The sequence below is a fragment of the Eubalaena glacialis genome, chromosome 16 (assembly GCF_028564815.1).
Source record: "Eubalaena glacialis isolate mEubGla1 chromosome 16, mEubGla1.1.hap2.+ XY, whole genome shotgun sequence".
Lineage (NCBI taxonomy): Eukaryota > Metazoa > Chordata > Mammalia > Artiodactyla > Balaenidae > Eubalaena > Eubalaena glacialis.
In genome coordinates, this window is record NC_083731.1 from 344,048 (window position 1) to 358,388 (window position 14,341).

General features: G+C 61.7%; 1 protein-coding gene across 2 annotated transcripts in view; it reads left to right on the plus strand.

The window, feature by feature from the left end:
- The window catches only part of GAS6 (growth arrest specific 6), a 34,847-nt gene extending 21,454 nt beyond the window's left edge, over window positions 1-13,393 (plus strand). For both annotated transcript variants that reach the window (XM_061171258.1, XM_061171259.1), the window contains 9 exons: window positions 2,091-2,213; window positions 2,760-2,881; window positions 3,541-3,659; window positions 3,935-4,124; window positions 5,982-6,146; window positions 7,171-7,339; window positions 10,568-10,740; window positions 11,879-12,107; window positions 12,959-13,393. In XM_061171258.1, coding sequence (XP_061027241.1) covers window positions 2,091-2,213; window positions 2,760-2,881; window positions 3,541-3,659; window positions 3,935-4,124; window positions 5,982-6,146; window positions 7,171-7,339; window positions 10,568-10,740; window positions 11,879-12,107; window positions 12,959-13,110 — 1,442 coding nt within the window. In that variant the 3' untranslated portion in view covers window positions 13,111-13,393. The remainder of the gene's footprint in view (window positions 1-2,090; window positions 2,214-2,759; window positions 2,882-3,540; window positions 3,660-3,934; window positions 4,125-5,981; window positions 6,147-7,170; window positions 7,340-10,567; window positions 10,741-11,878; window positions 12,108-12,958) is intronic.
- Window positions 13,394-14,341: the final 948 nt, after the last annotated feature.

Genomic DNA, 14,341 nt, shown 5'->3' on the forward strand with positions numbered 1-14,341 from the left:
AGTCCCCGCCGTCCCCTAATGTGTGCAGGCGTGTGGACTCCTCATGGTCTCCCTCCAGATGCGATCTTGGTCACTCAGTTTGTTCGGGAGATTACTGGAGGGGAGCTGGGGGGGAGATCTGGTCATCTGTTAATTATTCTTCATTTCTACTCCTTTGAGCTACAGAAAGAACAGGCAGGTTAGGCGAGGTATTGTGTGATAAGAGATTTGAGAGGTATGCTTGGGCTGGAGATGAGTAGAGCATGGGGGTGCCTGGTTGAAAGCCGGTTACAATATGGCTCTGCTAAAGTGACAAGGAAGGGGCTTCCTGAGGGCAGTTTCCTGTAGAGAGCTGCTTACAGATCCCCCCTGTCAGACATCATTCCATTTCTATGAGGTTAGGGGTGAAGGTCTGTCTTCTGAACTTCTTCGTGCTGACATAGACGCCGTATTCTCAGAGTGGAAGACGTTGACGTGGGTTTGTAGCATCTCTTTGCTGACAGTTTTAGTTGTTCGCCTACATATACGGGCAGAGCAAGCTACAATTATTTTGATGCCCATAAAGATACAGATTATTATGAGCAATAGTGTTAATCCCATTCTCATGAGGCCAGTTCTTGGAATTGTGAAGCCAGAGATTCAGTTCTGCTCAGGACAGAGCAGCCTGTGTCATGGCTGCAGTCTGGTCATCATGCAGATCGGTCCTGACGATGTGGAACCGTGTAGGTTTACAGGCTCCCCGGGGGGGAGCAGGTGTCCTTTGTGTTGTCTCCTTCCCACGATTGATCGCTGGGAGAAATCTTAGTTTCCACATCTGAAAGCCTGTGTTTGCTCAACCGCCCTTGTAATGAAGTCACGAGTAGTTGCGAGTCTTTGCGGCACGCGCAGTTCTGTGTGCCATCTGAGGAATCGATGTTATTTGAAGTAACAGTTGCACTTTCTAGAAAGTCCCTCTGTCACTTTAGGAACCAGTTCTTAACTACAGGCTTTTTGTACTTGTTTGCCAAAGGGGCAGAGGGGATGGAGCCTCAGGACTGACCCTTGGTTGTCAGTTACAGTGACTGTGGTGTTGGTTTCCCACGGGCAGACCCCGGCGTGAGGAGAGGGAGGAGGAGGAGCCAGGGGGCCTGAGTGAGGCCAGCAGGCAGCCGTCAGCTCGGTGGTCAGCTCAGGGCTCCAGGGTGCAGGATGGGACTTCTAGTCAAAAGGTCCCAGGAGTTACTTTTTTACCTTTCTGGACTGCAGTCATTTGAACTAAGCAACAATTGTGTGCACCCCGGCTAGGCGGTGCCCTGTACAGCGTCTGGAATCAGCCTTCTCAACCAGGCCCCTGATCAGCAATGCCCCCCCCACCCCTGCTCCTGGGCTGGGGCTGGAAAGCCCAGTGGATGGAAGGAAGGGAGGAGGCTGGAGAGGAGGGGGGAGGGGAGGGGATAGGAGGGGAGGGGACAGGAGGGGAGGGAAGGGAGGGGAGAGGGGAGGGGAGGAGGAGGAGAAGGAGGGAGGGGGAGGGGAGGGGGAGGAGGGGGATAGGAGGGGAGGGAAGGGAGGGGAGAGGGAAGGGGGAGGGGAGGGGAGGAGGAGGGGAAGGGGGAGGGAGGGGAGAGGGAGTGGGGGAGGGGAGGGGGAGGGGAGGGAAGGGAGGGGAGGGGAGGGAAGGGAGGGGAGGGGAGGGGGAGGAGGGGGAGGGAAGGGGGAGGGGAGGGGAGGGAGGGGAGAGGGAAGGGGGGAGGGGAGGGGAGGAGGAGGGGAAGGGGGAGGGAGGGGGAGGGGAGGGGGAAGGGAGGGGAAGGAGTGGGGAGGGGGATAGGAGGGGAGGGAAGGGAGGGGAGAGGGAAGGGGGAGGGGAGGGGAGGAGGAGGGGAAGGGGGAGGGAGGGGAGGGAAGGGAGAGGGAAGGGGGAGGGGAGGGGAGAGGGAGGGGGGAGGGGGGAGGGGAGGAGGGCTGCGTCGCCCAGGGGCACAGTGATGACACCGCCAGGCCAGGCTGTGCTTACTCTGCAGAGCTGGATGCCTCTCAGCGGCGGTTCCCAGCCTGGCTGGCGGCATCTCGTTTCGGGCCGGCTGCCAGCAGGCCTGGTGGACCTGAAACACAGCTGGTTTTTCCTGCAGACTTGGATGAATGTGCGGACTCAGGCGCCTGCGGGGAGGCTCAGTGCCAGAACCTGCCGGGCTCCTACTCCTGCCTCTGCGAAGAGGGCTACGCGTTCAGCTCCCAGGAGAAGTCCTGCCGAGGTACCCGCCCCGACACCACACGGGACATGCACACACACGCGCGCGCAGGGCACTGCTCTCCCAGGAACGCAGCGTGCTGTGAGCACTCGTGTGGATTCTGCGTACCTGCACACATGCGACATGGCACGTGCCTCTTGTGCACCTGGGCCTCTTCCCCAGAGACACAGGGAGACCGACCAGGCGGGGCCCCTGTGCTTCTGGGCAACGGGCTTCTCTCCTGCCCTCGGTGCAGCCTAGCCCAGCCGAGTCCAGGGGCGCCGAGAGCCATGCTCCCTCCCACCGCCTTCCTGCCTGGGGCGGCGGCTGCCCCCTGCACCAGGGAGGGGATGGGGTGGTCCTGGCCCTGCCCGCCCACCAGGCTGTCCCTGCGCCCCATGCTGACGGCCTCCGTCCCGCGTCCCCAGGAAGGAGCTGGCCAGCTGGGTGGGAGCCACGGGCCTGGAGCTCCCGGGTCTCGGGCTGGGGACTCACGTCCACGGCGGTGTGATGGGGCAGCAGGGTGCGCGGTGGCACCGGTGGGCTCAGGCGCTTCCTTGTGGCCGGCAGATGTAGACGAGTGTGCGGAGGGGCGCTGCGAGCAGGCCTGCGTCAACTCCCCGGGGAGCTACACCTGCCACTGCGACGGGCGCGGGGGCCTCAAGCTGTCCCAGGACATGAACACCTGCGAGGTAGCGCCCGGCCTGGCCTCCCGGGCTGCTCTGTGGCCCCGCGTGGGGTTGGCTGGGAGCACGTCCTCGGGCCCCGCAGGGGGAGGCGGGGTGGGAGGCGTGGCCATGCCGTCCGATGTTTGGTTGTGGCCACCTCAACTCCCCCCCCGAGTGACTCACTCATACACGCGTGACGGCAGCCCCTGCCCGGGTTCTGCGATGCATGTGCAGCAGTTGCCCCCTGACCATGAGGGCAGGCCTGCCCTGGCTGCCCTGTGACCACCCCCGGGGCTCCCGCCATGTGGTCCTCCAGGTAGTGGAGAAGCTGCATCGTCGAGCAGGGAACATTCTAGAAACAACAGTCTTCAAGGTCTCCATTTTTTGCTTGTGTTACAACACTTTATAGTTGTTTTTATTATTCTCTGTGCTTTTCCGTACGTTTGAAATATCCTGTAATTAAAATATGAAAGCAGAAGGGAAATACACAGGGAAGGAGGGTGCTGGAGAAACTGTGCGAGGGGGCTGCCAGCAGGGAGCGGGAGGCCTCTGGAAACATCAGAGACCAGCCTCCCCTGGGAGCCCCCATGGTGGGCTGGGCTGGGGGCAGCAGGGTCCCTGGGGGTTCCAGTGGGAGCCCGGCCAAGTGCCCCCACCTGAGGCCAGCTCCCCGCTCCTGACAGGACATCCTGCCCTGCGTGCCCTTCAACGTGGCCAAGAGTGTGAAGTCGCTGTACCTGGGCCGCATGTTCAGCGGGACGCCCGTGATCAGGCTGCGCTTCAAACGGCTGCAGCCCACGAGGTGAGAGGACGACCCGAGCATCTGGACCTGGCGGCAGGGGGCAAAGTCAGCCCCGTGCTCGCGTCCCGGCCGGGGAGCCCGCAGTCCAGCACAGCCGCGTGGGCCTCAGGGCTGGTGCCAGATGCACGCCTCCCCGGGGACTCGCTGCTGGCGTTGGGGTGCGGGCGGCGTTCGGCCTGCTCACCTGGGCTCTTCCCGAGGCCAGGCGAGCCCTCGCCGGGAGGGGTCATGCACCACGACCTGCATGTAACCCACTCGTTTCTGCCGGCGCTCAGACTGGTGGCCGAGTTCGACTTCAGGACCTTCGATCCTGAGGGCGTCCTGTTCTTCGCCGGAGGCCATCGGGACAGCACCTGGATCGTCCTGGGCCTGCGGGCTGGCCGACTGGAGCTGCAGCTCCGCTACCAGGGCGTGGGCCGCGTCACCAGCAGCGGGCCCATCATCAACCACGGCTCGTGGCAGACGGTGAGCATGGCCCCCGCTGCGCTGCCTGGGCCGGCCCGGGGCTCCTGGGCCAAGGACCCAGCATCTACTTGCCCTCGCTCACTCAACAGTTAGTGGGTGCAGCCGTGGCAGGACGGCCCCGCGCCAGAAAGCCTGCGCTCAGATGGGCATTATGTCCTCACAGAAGCAGAGCAGGGCTTCCACCGCAGCGGCTGTGGTTCTCAGTGGGGTGACTCCTCTGAGGACACCTGGCTGTGTCTGGAGACACTTCTGCTTATCACAGCTGTGGGGGGGTATGGGGGGCCCCTGGCAGCTGGATTGAGGCCAGGGGGACTCAGGACTCCCCACCCCGAGGACCCGCCGGTTCAGACTGTCAGTTGCATCGAGGCTGAGAACCGGCCAAGGTCCCGGTGCCCGGCTCTCGGTGTGGGGCAGGGTCAGACATGACTCGTGACACCGTCCCAGGCTCTGGCCTCCTGGCCTGCTCCGTTCAGGCTGACCTCCAGCCTCTTGATGGAGGTGCTCTGACCGCCCAGAGCCTGAACTGCAGCCGTTGGCTTTGGAGCTGCCGCTCTGTCCTGCATCATGATGCCTGGAGCAAAGCAGCCTGTGACAAGCAGGCTCCCTCCCCAAACTTGGAGGCCCCTTAGTAGGAACTGGGCTTTTAGAAGTAAGTGCTTGAACGAGAAATGGGGAAAGCGTTCTTTTTTCCTCTAGAAATGAAGATTAAATGGAAAAATTTGCCCTGGTCTCTGCGAATAAAAACAGTGTAGACGTTTGCTAATATTTCCATCCTGTCAGTGGTGTCTAGCTCCTCCTTTCCTGGACTCTTAACGCACGAGCATCTCCAAAGCAGCAGGAGGGATGCCTTCCTCAAAGTTACAGATAAAACAGTCGATCTAGAGGGAAGCCGTCTAGGGGTTGAGGGAGCTCCACACGTGGGAACCCGCTGCCCCGCGGTTGAGGGCAGGAGGGTCCCGAGCGGGGCTGGGACACTGCCCGAGGGGAAGAGGCTAGAGGAGGCATGACCAGCGGAGGCACATGGCTGCCAGCCCACCCAAGACACAAACTGGTCCTTGAGGTGCAGGACCAGTTCCACAACGACCTCTGCCCACTCTCCCTGCCCCTGAGGCTCCCCACATGTGCACACTGCTGTTTCCTCACCAAATTCAGACCCAGTACCTAAAGGTTCCTCCACCTGAGCCAAAAAGGAAATTGAGGGGCTTCTGGGTCATTAGGAAGATGCATCGTGTATAGAGTGACAGATTTTTTAATTTTCCTAGAAGGAAAGCAGGAAAGAGTGGGAAGTTTTAGAAAGAATTCATATGCTCAGTCAGCATTCAGTCCGTGCCAGGCACTACTGCTGGAGATTCTGAAGTAATATATGTTCTCTTGTATTCAAAGTGGTCAGCTGAGGGGTAGGAGAAGCAAAGGACCAGCGATGTCAGGGCTGACCCAAGGGGGCAGTGACTTCAGGCCCCCAGAAGGCAGCTCCCTGACTGAGGCTTAATTTAGGGTCCAGAGGTGGGGAAGGGGCTCCAGGTGGGCTCACCTGCAGGAGGAGGGGGGCCAGGGGGAGGGAGCAGCGTTGGGAGGGAAACCAAAACCGGCAGTGTCGGAGCCACATCACAGATGCCAGGGAAGCAGTATAGGTGATGAGCATGGACCCCCGAGGCTGGGGGTCTCTTGGGCCCGGGTCGTGATGGGAATGTGGTACCCCCAAGATTGGGGGTCTCTTGGCCCTGGGTGGTGATGGGAACGTGGTCACCCCTGAGGCTGGGGGTCTCTTGGCCCTGGGTGGTGATGGGAATTGGTACCCAAGGCTGGGCGCCCCTTCGGAAGGTGCACACCCACCCTCATAGCAGTTGTGCTCTTCAGATCTCCGTTGAGGAGCTCGAGCGGAACCTGGTGATCAAGGTGAACAAGGATGCTGTCATGAAGATCTCTGTGGCCGGTGACCTGTTCCAGCTGGACAGAGGACTGTACCATCTGAACCTGACCGTGGGAGGCATTCCCTTCAAGGAGAAAGACCTTGTCCAGCCTGTAAGTACTGTCCTTAGTCCCTGAGGTTGGAGCCCAGGTGGCTGAGCACAGGGTTTAACCCTGAGGGCCCTGGCAGAGGACCGGAAGGGAGGCGAGCGTCTCTAGACCTTAACAAGCCGCAGTGCAGCTACGTCATGTGCCTCACCATCTCTCTATGACACTCATTTGCGTTTTCGTCTAAATTGATGATAAAAATGTCTATTTTGCAGAGGAGATAAATCACAATGAAATTATCCTTTAACAAAAGAACACTCAACTTTTTTGGACAGTTCCCAAGAACGTTTGGGTTGTTAACCCTGCCAGGATTCCCGTAGGGGAAACAAGACCTAACGGGAGGTTGGCGTTGGTCATCTCCCAAAGTCCTGCCCTTCTCATCACCCCGCTCCCCCAGCGTGCTGAGGTCCACGGCCAGAATCCCTGGTGTTCCGGGTCTGATTTCCACACTGAACACGAGACGTGAGTCCAGCACCCGGAGGTTCCGAGTAGAGGGTAGTGTCAGCAGCACCTTCCCTCCAGAGGGCTGGCTCACACCCCAGAGTCCCGTCCGTGTGCCTCACGCCTCCTCGTCTTACAGACAAAGGCTGGGGCGACCTGATTTGCGCAGAGCCACGCGGCGAGTGCACGGCTGCGGGTCCCCAGCCCCCGCCCTACACACCCCAGGTGCTTTGGGTGCCTGGCAGGAGCGCAGGCACAGCTGCTGTGTAAGGGTCCCCTCGCCCTCGTCCTTCCAGGCGGTGGTCAGCGCCCTGTGTCTGTTGGACGAGTGGGGACCGGGTGCAGGCAGAGGCGGACGGGCACGCTGTCCTCGTCTGCGTGGGGCACGGATGTGCCACGTGTGCTGCTGCGTGTGCCGTGTACCTGGTGTCGGGCAGCGAATCCCTCCGTGAGCGCGGAGCCCGTACTGGAACCACCTCCCCCAGCAGGATTTATCCGCGTTTGTGGTGGATTTCCATGTGCCTGCGCCGGGAGGGCGCCATCGGACCGGGCGGCACCAGGCAGCCACCGGGGGTCTCTGTCTTTCCAGATGAACCCCCGTCTGGACGGCTGCCTGAGGAGTTGGCACTGGCTGGACGGCGAGGACACCACCGTCCAGGAGACGGTCAAGGTGAACGTGAAAATGCAGTGCTTCTCCTTGACCGAGAGAGGGTCTTTCTTCCCTGGGAGCGGGTTTGCCTTCTACAGCCTGGATTATGGTGAGTTCTGGCTCCTGCATCGGGATGGCCGTGCTTGTCCTTCCAGCCAAAATAAGCCGAAATACACTAAAAACCAGAGAAGCAGGAGCCAGTTTCCTACCTGGGAAGACGGCATGAGGGACGGCCTTGTGGCCCCCGGGCTACAGGGCGGGGGCGCAGGCCCACTTCCAGGGCGCAGGGCTGGGAAAAAAAGGGACGGAGGAGGATGCCGGTGCTTGGTGGCTGAGATGGGCAGGCCAGGTGGATGCAGGGCTCTAAGGGGAACTTCGCAGAAGGTTCTGAGACAAGACAGGCTCAGGCTCAGACACGTAGATGTAGATGGGGCCGCTCGGAAACGCCCAGCATTGCAGTCACAACGCTGTGGGCCGTGGGGAGGGGGTGACACCTCAGGAGTCCCTGAGCTCAAGCTTCAGAAGGAGGAGAAGGAGAGACGCCACACAGAACTGAGGCTTTCCAGCCGGTGTGGAAAGCAACAAAGGAGCTTTTCCTTTACACCCGGAGACAGAGGAGCAGGCCTTGTAGCGGGCGGAGCGGGCAGCTGCGGGCCGGTGCTGCTGCAGGGGACACAGGGTCGACCCAGAGTCCCTCCGGCTTCTGTAAAGCAGGGCCCTTAATTCCTGGAACAAACCACAGCTATCTCTTCCCTTTTATTATCCATCAGTGACAACTTTTACAGTGAAGAGAAATAATCCTCCTGTGCTAATAAATGAGCACTTAGATGTCAGCTTTATATGAAATGAGTGAATGTGCCAAATCCCGGCGGTACCGTTGCCACCTCTGCTCTGAGGATGTCAACCTGGACAGTGCGGACTTCCCGGGGGGGGACGGTGGCGGTTCCATTTGAGTCTGGACCCAGAATTTCCCCAACTTCCTCTCAGACAGGGTTGAAGTTAACCTCTGTTTCCCAGGGGGCACCAGCTGGAGCCCTGAGGTGTCACCGTGCCTGGGCTCACGGGCCTTAGTGACTTTCGAGTTGAGGATGTTGGGAGAGCCCTGGGTCCCGGCCCAGGGACACCTCGCACAGAACCGCGTGCCTCTTTCCGAGGGTCGGGAAGGCGTCCAGAGCCCGGGCTGCCCGGCAGTCCCAGGTGGACACCTGGTCCAGGGAGGCTCCAGGGTCGCCCCCCTCCCCTTCTCTGTAGCCCACTCCTGCCAGGCTCCTGGCATTGCTGCCAAGGCCCCCTCTCCCGGCTCTGCTCCCCCCTCCACACTCTCACCCTGCGAGAGTCCCCGGGGTACCCCCAGCCCCTCTCTGTTCCTAGACTCTCAGCCTTTCATGGTTGAAGGCACACAAGTGACCCCCCCACCACGGCCCGGCTTGTCAGCCCAGGAGGGCAGGTGGCCTGCTCCCTACTTCAGACCTCACTGCCCCGGTGGCCTGCAAGTTCAAGGAGGGCCCGTCCAGCTTGGAGGACGTGGGGCCTGCTCCCTCCTCCTTAGCAAGTCGGGCCATCCTCTCAAGACCTTGTGTCACTGTCCCCTTTCTGTCTTTAACTGTCAAAAGCGTCACCACGTCACTGAAGGGTTTTTAGAAAAGAACCATTGACCCCTAATCGCACCACCTCATACAAAACACACATCACTCCTTCAGTCTTTGCTTTTGTACGTGCAAACCTAGAGCATCCTTGTGATGTTTAATATCACATCATGGAACATAAATGTTTAATTCTTTTTTCACTATCACTGTGGTGACACAGACACCGCAGGCGCAGTCTCCACGGGCTGCAGTGCTGTCCCTGTGCCCGTCACCGTGCCTGCTGTGGTCTGCTCGCTGCTTTTGCTGCATGGCTTTGATCTTCAGGTTCTGTGACAACAAAGGCCAAGTGGTAGTTAGAACTCTGTGCGTTTTTAATATGTCTTCAACTATACCGTCAACGTTCTCACGTTACAACACAGAAAGGACGCATCAGGGAATGACAGATACTGTCCTCAGCAGCAGGTCCCAGTGGATCTGGACTCACTGGGTCTCAAAGCCTGAGAAGCCCTCAGTGAGGGCCGGGTGGCTGACCCCACCCAGCACCCGAGAAAACTGCCCCAGGGGAGCCGAGGCGTTGGTGCCTTAAGCACGCTTCTGACAACCAGGCCACGGGCCTCACCCGTCGGGCTCAGCAGGGAGCCCACTCCTCGGGGTGCAGGGGGAGCTTGGCAACGGAGGAGAAGGCTGGGTTGGGGGTGGTTCCTTTTTCCAATTCTGTGTGCATTCGATTCGGTGAACAGTTATGGGAACTGACCATAACGGGCCCCTCCGGGATGGGGACACACACACGATTCGAGGGGCCCACGGTCCACTGCGGAGAGAGACCAGCCCGCGGCGAGGTCCGAGCCCAAATGTTCGCAGACGTGGCCTCACCATCCTTCTGCCTAAGCAGCCCCTGCCTGACATTCTCACGAGGTAGAAACACTTAAAAACCAAGAGGGCGGAGGTTGTCTGGCCTCTTCAGCAGCAGGTGATCAAACGTGGGGAGGAAACGTGAGGTGGTGTTTTCCCTCCAAGAACCAGGATGCAGCCCTGCTACCACAAGTGCTTTGGAGAAGTTTGTGCAAGAGGCGTGCACCATGTATACTCATTCAGATGCGTCGTGTACGTGACACGCGCCGTATGGTTTATAATCCACACTCGGTACCTACTGCGGCCCGTCTGACACACCTGAACAAAGCCTCACCCACGGAGGCGTCAATTGTAATGGTAGAAAAGTGCAGCTCAGGATGTAAGATCGTATGTGCTGTTGAGTGGGGCTCGCGGAAGCTTCCGTTTTCTCCGCGTCTTTAACTTTTCAAAGTCCTTCAGCTTGCGGGGCTGCGCAAGGCCGCAGGTGAGGTGCAGAGGGTCGAAGGCTGAGACCCCCCCCCATTCAACTGACCTGCGGGGAGGGAGTCGGGGCGCCCGGGGGCTGAGCACGGCCCGAGTGGCGCGTCTGCGGTCCCGGCGGGACTAAGTGGCCCGTGGTCACGCGAAGCGGCGCTCAGGGGAGCGGGCAGCGTGGCCGTCCTCAGGCGGCCCGGGGCCTCTGGACTGCGGCCCAGACCTGAGTCCGCTGCCTGGCCCCCCGTCACTTCCCAGCTGTTGGCGCGAACCGCGGGTTCTGGGAGGCTGTTACCGACTTCCCACCTCCTCTGCTGCCCGGGGCCGCGGGGGAGCTGAGCTCGCTGCCCTGCTCCTCCTGCCTCTCTCTCTCCCCGCCTCTCTCCCCGTCTGGAGCGCCCTGTGATGTGCCGCCTTCTTCGCAGCTCGGACATCGCCGGATGTCGGGACCGAGACTGCCTGGGAAGTCAAGGCCGTGGCTCGGATCCGCCCCGCCGCCGACACGGGGATGCTGCTCGCGCTGGTGGGCGCTGACCAGGCCGTGGTCCTCTCCGTGGCCCTGGTCGACTACCACTCTACCAAAAGGCTCAAAAAGCAGGTACCACTCACCGCCCCCTGAAGATGAACTGCTGCCCCCAGCGCCCAGCCCGGCTGCGGCCCACACCGTGCCCCTCGAGGCTCCAGCCCGCCCTCCCCGTCTCTCACTGGGGTCCGAGCAGCCACGCGTGGCTCGGGGACGATGTTGGGGTCCCGAAAGCCAGTTGTGCGGTGGGGAGACTTTCCCACCCACTCAGTGGTGTAGCAGTTTGAATTAATTGCTCGTATGTAAGCCAAAGGATTTTGCTCACAGATCAGATCTTCCTTTTGAAAAAGATATGCAAACATGCCCCAGACCCTTGTCATGCAGCCCCCTGGAGGCGCAGGCGGAGCTCTGGGCACACGCCCCTGGACACGCCGCCCGTCACCTTCACGCAGTCCCCTCTCCCGACTCTCCCGACACCACGTCAACACCGTGCCCACCGGACTTACTGTTTTCTCAGAGAACAGCTAAGAGGCGGCGGAAATAGGTTGCTTTCCTCACCTCTGTCCTAGAGGGCTGTGTTCACCAAGTCAGCCTGCCCGCGAGGGCCACCCAGCTCCCCTCTTAGCGGGGCTGCAAGCTGACGGGCGCGGGTCCGCGCCCTGCCCAGGCCGACTTTCCCCCTTCCCGGTACTCGGGACAAGCCCCAAGGCCAACCCCGCTGAGACCACCTCCCCGGGCAGGGAGAGGGAGGGAGGAGAGGGCAGGGCCATGGGTCGTCACAGCGCCTCTGCCCCGTGTTGTCAGAGGCGTGTTCTGCCTGGCGTGTGCGTTTGCTGCCCTGGCCCCTCTGTGGTGCTTCGTGGCAGCTCCACGTGGAGGGGCAGCCCTATCCTCTGTCCCGGCTACGGACACGCTGGTGACTACGGTCACCTCTGCCCAGGCCAATGCATGTGCGTTCCCGTTTCTGGAGCGTGTTTCCCCCCAACTCCCGCTCGAGGGTGTGTGGCTTTATTTGTTCGTCCTCCATCACGTTGGACAGGGTCCAGGTGGCCCCCTCCTTCACCCGAGTAGAGACTGAGTCCCTGTCACGCCCCAGCTGCAGGCGACCCTGCCCGCAGGAGGCCCGCAGGACAGGGCAGGACAGCAGGGCCCGCGGGCACTTGGCCGCCACCCCACCCGCCCCGCCCCTGCTTAGGCGTGCTTCTCCCCGCAGCTGGTCGTCCTGGCCGTGGAGAGTGTCACCCTGGTCCTGATGGAGATCAAGGTCTGTGACGGCCAGGAGCACGTTGTGACCGTCTCTGTGAACAAGGACGAGGCCACCCTGGAGGTGGACGGCACCAAGGGCCAGAGTGAAGTGAGCCCAGCGGGGCTGCAGGAGAGGCTGGCCGTCCTCGGGAGGCACCTGCAGGGCTCCGTGCTCACCTTCGTCGGGGGGCTGCCAGGTAGGGTGCCCCAACTTGCTTGCCCCAAGCAGAACCAGGCTGCTCTGTACTAAAAGGAAGAGGGAAGCAGCCGGCCCGTGGCTGCATCGGGTGCCTCGCTGGGTGTCGGCCCCAGCCTGCCGTTGTGTGTGGGGTTCAGGCTGAGAACACGCTTGCGGGGAAGCATCAGCCTGAAGCTTCCCCTCCCCGGCTCCCGTGCCCTCCAGGAGCCCCACCCCCAACCGTGGGCAAGGCTAGTGAGGAGGGTTCAGCCCACTGGGCCACGCTGGGGGCCGGGTGCCCCAGCGCCCCAGCCAGCCTCGCCCCTGAGGCCTGGTGTCCAGTTGCCATGGCAGCAGACAGAGTGACCCCGGCCCCTCCTGCATCCGGGGCTCGTGTCTGGTCAGGTGGAGCCAAGTAACTGGGGCGCAGTGGTGGCAGGTGGGCGAGGCCAGGGCCTCACACAAGCCCCCGTCTGCTCCCACCACTCAGGGCGGGCGTCCACTTGCCGCAGACGGCGGGATCTCTGTCTTGGCTGCCAGACTCAAAGTGGATTTAGTTTTAATAAACAGAGCTTTGAAGAGGACGAAAGAGAGCCTGGAAGCCCTGGGCATGACTCATTTGGGCCGAGAAGATAACATTTAATTGATCTGACTATCTGTGTGCGCTTCTGGGGGTCGGGGTGCAGCATCAAGCCTGGCAGCAGCGGTTTACCACCTGCCTAGGGCGTGTGCCCGAGCCAGAAGGAGGGGTTCCGCAGGGAAGGGAAACCGTGCCCTCGAGGAGGCCGGAGACGCAGAGCGGGGAGCCCGGGCCCCAGACGCCGGGCAGCTCGCCCCCTGAGACGTGTTTGTTTTTTCCCTGCGGCCCAGATGTGCCAGTGACCTCAGCCCCAGTCACAGCCTTCTACCGCGGCTGCATGACGCTGGAGGTCAACCGGAAGGTTCTGGACCTGGACGAGGCCACCTACAAGCACAGCGACATCACGGCCCACTCCTGCCCCCCAGCTGAGCCGGCCGCCTAGGCTTCTGCCGCCGCCGGCCGCCCGCGCAGCCACGTGCGCCTCAGCTTTCTTCCCAGACCAGGAAGGACGGCGGGAGGCACCCGCCGCCCGCCCGAGACACTGAACCCTCACCCGCCAGGTCCCCTCACGGCCTCCCTGCCCATGTGTAACATACGTGTAAATAGCGGACTCACCTCAGCACCGCCCGAGCGGACCCGGGAAGAGAATTCTGTTATTTTTATTACCAGATGCTTCTCTCTGACCTAAAACTATGGAAAAATAAAGCGTTTACGGAACCTTCCTAGCTCTGTGTCGGCGGTTTCTGCCCCTTGGCGCCCAGCGGCGCGGCCGTGGCCGGGTCCGAGGCCGAGGGAGGCCCGCCACGCCCGTCGGCCTTAACTCCAGGTGGCGTCCCTTCCACCTGCCGCCCGGCGTCCCCGTGACGGGGATGAGCCGCTTTCCAGGAAGCGGCGGTGCCAGTCGCCTGCCTGCGCGGCCACGGGCAGGCACAGCAGGTCAACGCCGCCGGCTCCCTGTGCGAACCACTCACCCGCGGCCTCGGCTCTCCCGTCTTCTCGTTTCGAGAGGCCGTGCATGGTGCTGGAAGGCACCTGCTCGTGGTGGAGCGAGCTGGGTCTGCCGGGGGTCGAGCGCACGGGCCTTTTGCTCTGGCTCCAGGCGCATGGGGGGCGGTAACGACACCACGACGCCAGCCCAGGTCACGGGGGAGAGCAAGCCCGCGGTTTGCAGCTGCAGCAGACACGTCCGGGGCTGTGGGTGCTGTCGCAGCAGAGGGTCCCAGGGGAGTTTCTGGCAGCCGGTGGGGCTTCCCTCCACCCCAAGACTGAGAGTCTATTTTTTAAAATACTAAACCATGAAGTGTGTTCTGAGGCAGGCAGGCAGGCAGCCCAGGGTCCCACGGCCCCATTTCAGCTTCATGGCTTTAATCCCTCAAAGCGGCTTTGGGGTCTCTGCACCCACCCAGCTCCCCCCACCCCGCTGCTGAGCGTGAGTTTACAGTCACAACCTGACCCAGAGACGAGCAGGGGCGGAAGGAAGGGCAGGAGCCGAAGACCCCAGCCCAGCCACGTGCGGAGCCCACGGGAAGCAGAGTGGCCATGGCACCTCAGGAGGAGAAGCTCCCTCTCGATCCTGTGGGAGAGGGTTTGGCCTCCAGGATGGCAGTAGGGGCCCCCGCCTGGCGGGACTGGCAAGTGGAGTGACCCCGGGGACCCGTGGGCAGAGGCAGCTG